The sequence below is a fragment of the Papaver somniferum genome, unplaced genomic scaffold (assembly GCF_003573695.1).
Source record: "Papaver somniferum cultivar HN1 unplaced genomic scaffold, ASM357369v1 unplaced-scaffold_45, whole genome shotgun sequence".
Classification (NCBI taxonomy): Eukaryota; Viridiplantae; Streptophyta; class Magnoliopsida; order Ranunculales; family Papaveraceae; genus Papaver; species Papaver somniferum.
Genome location: NW_020647082.1, coordinates 23,842 through 32,359, shown reverse-complemented (window position 1 = coordinate 32,359; position 8,518 = coordinate 23,842). Strand labels below are relative to the sequence as shown.

The window sequence follows — 8,518 nt, the reverse complement described above, 5'->3', positions numbered from 1 at the left end:
TTTTGATGAAAATAGTCCAGATCTAGTTATAAAATCATGTTTTACGTTCGTTTCGTTTGTAGATCTGGTATTTTAGTTTCATTTTGGTGGGTTTTGGTTTGGTTTCAGTTTGGTTTTGTGTATTAACCATCAGTACGTATATGACGTACCGATTTTTCTGTGTTTACAATGCTTCTAGTCCGCGACTCAGCTGTTTGAGATTTATTTTTGTGAATTTTCTATATTGTTTCCAACACCAACAATTGCTTACCTTCTTCTTCCCTGTCCCAATCACTTCTTTTCCTTTACAACTACCCATCAACAATCAACCAACAACACAACCCCTAAAACTGCCTTATGGCCTTGGTTCGGTTAAATTTGGGAAATCAAGATTGTTTAATTTAATCCCGTGTGTATTTCCTTTTGACCATGGATGATTGTTTAAGAATGAAGTGATGTAAACTGAGTGTAAAAATGCTTCTAATTTTAGTTTTTTGCCGCACTATTTAATCATCTGTTAGCCGGTTAGGGTTTACTGCTCTCTCTTTCTATTTCCATCCCTCCCTTTATGTTCTCCGTCGCCATTGAAAAGACCACCATCACTCCAAAATGTCATGATCATCAGAAGAAAGAAGAAGATCGCATAATAATGATTTATCCCCTCAAAACGTAAGTAGTATTGGATCCCATAATAATGAGTCGGTGGTTTTCCTTGACTCATATCAATTCCCTCGTCAAGAGTTTGAGTTGAAAAAAGCGAATCAAAGAGCAGAAACTTTGCCCTAATTTCTCTCACGTTGATGTAAGTTTGATTTCCTTTTTAGTTTTTTACCCTTTTCAATTACCAACCCTTAGTTATAATGACAAACCATTAGCTCAATCGAAAGAGTAGTTCGAGTGGAAGGTACATAATTCATTCATCCAGCTTTAATTTTCCCCAAATGTGGAATGCAGCTTCCCCTTTATGTTAGTTATTCCAAGAATTGAATTTCAGTTCAATAAGTCAATTAGTATTCAAAAATCTTAAATGTAACATTGTCTTTTTATTTTTATTTTTTTTATTCTATTTTTATGAATGCTGTGTAATGTGATATCAGGCTACAAAATGAAACTATGCAGGTCAAATCCTAGAGGGGTTTATGCAATATGAGTATGTGATGAAGTGTGACTATGTCTATTATGTTGCCTTGATATTTGAAGGTAGAGTAGAGTCTAAAATGCGTTGTATTTGTGATTCCAAGTTTGATGAAACTACTGCTACCATAACTTTCAACAATTGCGGCTATTGCCATTATATTGATTTATTTTCTTACTTTTAAATAGATGCTTTCTCTTGCATTGATTGCATGCATGTTTATGTTTTTATGGCCGGTACTTCATTTTGCAATTAGCCAATTAGTCCACATGCTCCTAATATATGCACTTTAGTTTAGGATATTATTTGTTTGTTCCCAACTTGTTTGAGTAGACACGGATAATTAGTGATTCATGGACTATTTTTATGTTCGAGAATTAGTGATTCACGGATTATATGTATCTTTGCTTTCTTGAATACCCGTTCTTTTACGGTCTTCTTAAGCGATCTGTGGATGTCATAGATTAGAGGAGGAACTACTAGCTCTCAAACTGGTACAATGAGAAGTAAGAAGTTGAGTGACCTATAATCTGGCTTGGACCCAACATTGCCAAGGACCTTATAAATGTGTACTGTGACACAGAACTTAGTTCAATATTTACCAGCTTTGACCACCAAATTTTGCATCATCACATTAGTACTTCCAAAATTTGCTTCGTGAATCAAAACATGCCTCACAATCAATTTCTTTGTTATAATAGTTCAAAATTTATCACGTGGTTCATAATCTGATTCTTGACTCAAAATATACGTTGTGAATGATCTATAATGTAACATTTTAACTTAAAAAATGCTTTTGGGAACAAATCTGGAAACCTGCTCAACATTTTTTCTATCCTAGTGAAGTAACCAAAGTGTAATTAGCCTTTTCACTGTCTACTCGTAGTTAAAGCCCTGTGTTAGGGTTTGTATTACTTATCATTTTTAGTTTCTTACTGCCTCTTCCTCTTTTGCTCTGTTGTACGCTGTCTCAGAAAAACCACCACTGATCATGAGCTCTGATGTTGTTGACGTCAACATCAACAAGAAGATATCGCACAATGATTTCTTCTCTCCAACGTAAGTAGTGCATCTGATTTCTCTGCATTTCATTTCTCTTAAAATTAATAAAAATCGTTTTTGTTTTTCTCATATAGTTATTCTCCTGAAAAAAATCTTTTTTTTTTTGGGTAGAAATAGAGGGGGAAGTGAACAATTTGCGGCCATGGAACCTACTCAATGCATCATCATTGGTTAACCATGCAGCGGCCATGGAACCTCTCCTTCTTTCTTGATGTAAGTTTAATTTCCTTGTTTCCTTTCTACACTTACTCCCTCACTCACTTAACACGTATAATTTGCGGATGGAGGATTCCGTCTCATGTCTGGAGATCTTTTAATTCTTAGCAGCACCTTCCTCAAGTGTAGGAGAAAGCTTTCATGAGCTAGACTTAGAGACATAGAGCAGAATAAAAAATTGTTGTGGATGTAAAGGACTTGTTCTCTGATGTAAGCTTGGTTTCTTGTTTCTTTTTACCCTCAATTACCAACCCTTAGTTGTCGATAGCAACCATATCTAACTTAATATAATGTTTTTGTCAATAGAGGATCCCATCTGAAATATCCTAAGACTTTGAATCTTGTAGGAGAAAGCTTGCACGAGCTTGACTAAAGAGGATTACAGCAGAATAATAAATTATAATGGATTTTAAAAAGACTCGTTCTGTCAATTGCATGCAGATGCCTTAGAAGATGGCTATTTTTGGACCGAAGTTTTGCCTCTAATTCAGAAGGGTTCCAAATGGTTAGGTTAGAGACTGTTTCAAGGAATTTAAATTGGTCATTGTCGCAAAACAAAAAAGCTAAGAAAAATCAAATATCCCGACTATTGATAAATGTGGGATGATGATTTTGTGCTGCTTACATCTGCTGATAAAAGAACTAGTCAGTTTTCTGGTGGTAATTTAGTTTCAAGTCCATATTTCATTTACATGATCAATTATAATGAAAAAGTGAACTCTTCATCATTCTCTGAATATAGGATGATGCATAAAATATTTTAGTTTTACTTGGTATGAAGTTTTGAAGCAATCAATTAATAACCAAAAGATAGATTAGGTAGACTATGTAACATATGCTCCCTAGTGAAAGAATAGCAGAACCTGTAGAATTTTACCCTTTGATATTTTTTTTCCACTGTTACCAGAATCAAGTGATTCTGCTGAACTGGATAATTTGTGAAAGAACAACAGAACTAGTTAGTTAGATCCTCAGTGAAACCATCTTTGAGTCTCGCGGAAATTTACTGATGGTAACTATAGGAAGAAAAGAAATTCGTGAAAGTGGTCAAAAATTAGTCAACATTGTACACTGTGCTGTACATTTCTTAGTATGTTTAGGTACATATTTAAGGAACATCGAAAGCTGATTCAAAAATTAATCTAAGTGTAAATTTGTGATAATATTCTTGTTTCTTGCATCTCTGAATGAGTATCATGTTTTCAGTTGCTAGTCATTTGTTTTCAACAATACATGCTCGCCTTGTGTATCGTAGTACAATGATTAAAAGTACGGTTTTGATGAGTTTGTGCTTCTTATTTGTTGGTAAAAATCTAGTAATTCTTCTAGTTGTGTATGTTTAGTATTTGATATCTTTCAAGACTTTCGGTATTTCTATAATTTGTTGTCATTCTTACATTTTTTACCAAATTATCAATTTTGAAGTTAAATACCTTCTTTCTACAAGTATGATTTTGAGCCATGTAAATTATGTGCTTTGCTGAATGTTGAGCATATAAAAAATTTAACTTGAAACAGAGATGCGTGAATATTCTTAAAGAATCGTCTGTTGACATTGCATGAAATCGCCACTAGTACTAATTTTGCTTCGTTTAATGATGTTTTGTTCAGGAGGGGACAGTTCAAATGCTTACTCTAGTGCTGCTGTCTTGAACAATCATGAAAATCTTTGTAGATGTTATATCTGGACAGACCTATTTATGTATATTTGTTTAAAAAACACAGCGAATCCAAAACATTTAAGGACGGAAACCAAAGATTGAGCAAATCCAGCTTGAAACATTCCTCAAAGGCAGACAGTTTGCAACAGTCTTGCTACTGCAGCAGCTGTGCCTGGGTCTTCCACAACAACTCCTTGGTAGGCAGGTTGCACTTCCTCCTTGTAATTGGACAGTACTCAGAGTATAAGTACTACTTCTATAACAGTGTAACAAGTGTGAGCCAGGTAACATTTTCTTTATTATTCTCTTTGCCTTATTATATTAATTTTCATAGTATGTTTTATGATATGGTTTTGCACCTCCTAACTTGTGGAAATGATCTTATGTCTCTGAATGTGCATCTATTGTAGTGGGAGACGCCGGAGGAGTTAACCTTATTTGAGCAACACCAGCAGCAAAAATGACCCACCCACAAAATCCTTCAGTTCAACAGTTTCTGTCTCAGGTCCTATCTACCTGACAAGGCCCTCGGTCACAACAAAGTCGGATTCAATTGCGGAGATGCGTCACAACTTTCTTGTTGGTCATCAAAATGCTCAGGTAAATCCTGAGACTTGTTGCATCTTACTATTGGCCTTGGCGATCTCACCAAGTCTGAAATGTTCCATGTTAGAAGATTTGGGTGTTAGTTGATTGTTCCAAGTATCTTGCAGCATGGGACTGGATTTCAGTTGCTGACCCTGCTCATTTCCACCAGGTATACGATGCTAACTTATTGAAGAAAACACTAGTTTACGGCATCATGTTTCAGTTTCTTTGTTCTTTACCATCCACCTAAAACCAAAATGGAAAGAGTAAAAGACTGATGGTTTGCTTTATCTTTATATTTCTTCAACTTGCAGGGTCTTCAGGCACAGGAGTGGGCACGGAAGAACAAACCTTCAGGTTCAGCCTTTAATGTTTTGCTTACCAAAGTTTCATTTCCACTTACAGGACCATAATATCGAACCAATATGCCAGCTAAGGCTTAAGTACTTAATGATAGAAGGTCTATGCCACATGATGGAAATGAGTGGTACAAAGATGGTTAATGCGGCGAAATTTATGGTAGAGAATGCATGCTAACAAAAGGAGAAGTCTGAAGGGTGAAAGTTAGTGCTGTGATGTGCTCGTCTGATGTTATATGCAAGCGCAATGTTGTTCACCTTTTGATTCTCAAAAAAGTTGAAATCTGTAATAATTATTTAATTTTGGCCCGTTGGGTTTTTTGCGTGTGTAATATTCTCACTGTCATGGGTAATATAAGCTCCTTTAGTTTTCATAGTGATGCAAGTCGAGAGCTGTTGCATTGTTGATATTACCAGAGGGAGGCTCAAAGCCAATTGGGAAGGTTATACACGGGACAATTAATTGCCACTGTATTGATTGGGAAGGTCTGTTGATATTATATTTGAAGAAGCTTTTTCTTTTCTTTTTGTGCGCACAATTTTCCATTGTAGTTTTTAGATTTCTTGCTCTTAAGTATTGATTTCTGAACAAGCTCCAGCAGCTCTCCAAGAAGCTTCAGAGGATAAGGATTAATGGCAAACTGTAACTAGAGTCATGACTTCAAATTTATATCAACAGAGGTTAATAGCAGTGTTGATAAGTGATATCAACCAACAGGCTAGAGCTGGCCATCCTAATTCCATTGTCTTAACAAAACCGCTATAACGATAGATGCCTCTTTTTCTCTTTTTCATAGTCTCTGAATTCCTTTATCAGGCCTTTGGTTAGGTGCCTCAATGATTCCTCCGAAATCAACCCCGACTGTTTCCCGGTTTCCTTCCGTTTCTGTTAAATAAATAGTATATCAATCAAGTCACATACGATTAACTAACATCGAGTTAAACCAGAAAGCGCACACCGCCAAGTTCAGTTTTCACCTCAATAAAACGAACAGCACGAATTTGTTCAACCGTCTGGCGCCTCGGAGCAGCGGCCTCTAATTCCCTTTCTCTCTGTCTCTCATCGCGTGCAATCTTCCAGTCTTCAATCTGGCGCTTTATAGATAGCTTGTCTTCCTCCGAAGTAGCACGCCTTAATGCCACCATCAAACGCGGCCACCTCGAATAGAATTCGAGATCCCTGGTACCGAACGGATTGATATGCGTCTGCAAAAAGAATAATAATATTATAAACCAAATTACAATTAGATATTTAAAGCTGTTAACTTGGTAGATCACTGAATCCACAGTATAACAAAAACCTTGTAGTAAGATTCCAAGTTAGCAGGCACACAGAGATCAATAGCTCGAGTACGCTCATAAGTATCAACCACGCCATGCCAAATACGGTCAGGTGGTTCTGGACCTCTCATTATGGGGTTGAAGAAGCGAGGAACCTCAACTTGTTCATATACATGCATGAAAATGGTATCACGCTTGCGAATTTTATGCTTAAATGTGCATTTTGCAATCCCTTCTAGTCCACGAGTAAGACTTTTCCCTGCAGGCTGCCCGTTAAAGAATACAATCAGAAACAAACAAAACTAGCAAAGAAATTGCTGCTTCGAACACAATATACAACAGAAGGATCCAAAATAAGAGCATACAGTTTGGAGGTTTAGGCATTCACTCAGGGTAATAGTTATTGGTTATTTTAACACATTAATGAAGGTCTCGAACTCTAAAACACAACTATGTGAACAAACTACTGTAGACCACACAGAAATAGTCAAAGGAATTTCGTGGGTTCATAAATTTCGCTAGCTTAACAGTAAACACAATTTAGATGCACATTAGAGAAGATAAATACGAACACTTGCCACACTAACCTTATCAACCATCCCAGATATTCCTCGTGCAGTCTGAATTTTTGCATCCTTGAAATTAGCAATTTCGAGATCCGATGTGAACATATCCTTTATAAGAGCAGTTTTCTTGAATATCTTATATGGAGTTCCTATCCGCTTGCGCTTCTTCACCATCTTCATTTCATGGTTAAATTCTTGCACAGAAGCCTTAGCTAAAATCCGAAATGCAGTCTGGAATCCAATTACAATGTAATCAGCAAATAAAATAAAAATCCAGGGAATAATTGAACGATAACATTCTTATCAAGGAATTATCAAGGAGTATAAAATAATTACAACACTTTTTACGTTAACCAAAATCGAATTATATGGATTATTAACTTAAAAAAAAATACATCAGACCTTGTTATCTGCCAGACTTTGTACAACAGCAAGTTCAGTACCGGCAGGTGCAAGAGGGCCCCAAAACGTTGCAAGACAGGGCATGTCTTCCAGGGTGTATTTGAGCACTCGATTTCTACCATGGCAATCTTCCAGCATATAAATTGGCCTTGTCTGGTACCGCCTCCAACCAACTGAAACAATGATAGGGTCCTTTGACTTCAATAACTTCATATGCCAACTATGTGGCTCAAGTTTCACCTAGAAGAGAAAACAGTATTCATAAGGGCTTACAGTAGTGAACAGACATAAAGTGTCCCAAAAATACTTTACTATCAAATATTGAAGTATAATAACCTGCATATATCCAACTTTTGCTTCCTCAACAGTGATGCCTCCAACAAGAATAGGCTGACAGGGATCATGATTTTTAACCATCTCAAATGGAACGTCATGGAACTCAAACCTTAAATATGTCCCTGCTCTGAAGCACTCGATCTGCATGTTAGAAAGCTCGTCAAAATCGCTGACCTCGTCTGTGTTTGTCTGCTTCCAAATAAAAGTAGTTAAACAGGGGAAAAGAGGATGAGTAACTAGAGAACCAAAGACTGGATAATTTGAACAAATAACAAGGTTAAGAAACAAATACAAATACCTAATTGCAAAAGGCACTAGGCTAACGTCTTAATAAACATGAATAGAAAGTTATAAACCCTTCGGATTATTCTATAAGACTAGCAAAATTAACATAAAACAATGAAGGAAAGAGAAGTGATGCAATCACTGTAATGATATGAACAGGTTCTCCATTCACAAAAAGTGGTTAAGAATGAAGATCCACAAAGAAGCCATATCAGCCTCCTATTTCAGGAAATCTTGTTTTTCCACATAATGCGGTAGATATATGCAAACCATTTCTTTGACTGATTTAATAAAAATCTACAAAGGAATCACAAGAGCATGAAGTATAGCCATAAAGGGCCTCAAATTCCAGGCGAACTACCTTTTTACAAAATGCAGTATTAATCCCACCAAAAAAAAAAAAATGAAGATTATCAGTCGCCTTTCTAGAGACTAGAAATTAGGTAGGAAGAATAAAAACAGTGGGTACCTTCAGATTATTGGTATCAACAGACGGCAACGCGAAAGGATCAGTTAAGCTTGTAACGCTAGCTAAAGGAAAATCACCAACACCAGCAATATGCACCTGACATAATAACACATTAAGTCAGTTTGTACGTGGAAGGAAAAAATAAACAACTACACGCTAGATATGAAGACAGATATAGT

At 36.3% G+C, this 8,518-nt stretch overlaps 1 protein-coding gene and 1 long non-coding RNA gene across 2 annotated transcripts; one reads left to right on the top strand and one right to left on the bottom strand.

Moving 5' to 3' along the window:
* Positions 1-1,066: 1,066 nt before the first annotated feature.
* LOC113342598 lies at positions 1,067-2,779 on the top strand. Its single transcript, XR_003356749.1, has 5 exons — positions 1,067-1,179; positions 2,089-2,173; positions 2,288-2,389; positions 2,504-2,602; positions 2,740-2,779. It is a non-coding gene; the product is annotated as an uncharacterized LOC113342598 (long non-coding RNA).
* Positions 2,780-5,577: 2,798 nt separating this feature from the next.
* LOC113342596 (ribosome biogenesis protein BMS1 homolog) lies at positions 5,578-8,436 on the bottom strand. The gene is made up of 7 exons (XM_026587089.1): positions 8,340-8,436; positions 7,586-7,774; positions 7,250-7,489; positions 6,869-7,078; positions 6,302-6,547; positions 5,979-6,206; positions 5,578-5,886 (listed from the first exon to the last, which is right to left on the bottom strand). Exons 2-7 carry the CDS (start codon positions 7,730-7,732, stop codon positions 5,761-5,763), a joined length of 1,197 nt encoding a protein of 398 aa, XP_026442874.1. The 5' UTR covers positions 7,733-7,774; positions 8,340-8,436; the 3' UTR covers positions 5,578-5,760.
* Between the last annotated feature and the right edge of the window lie 82 nt (positions 8,437-8,518).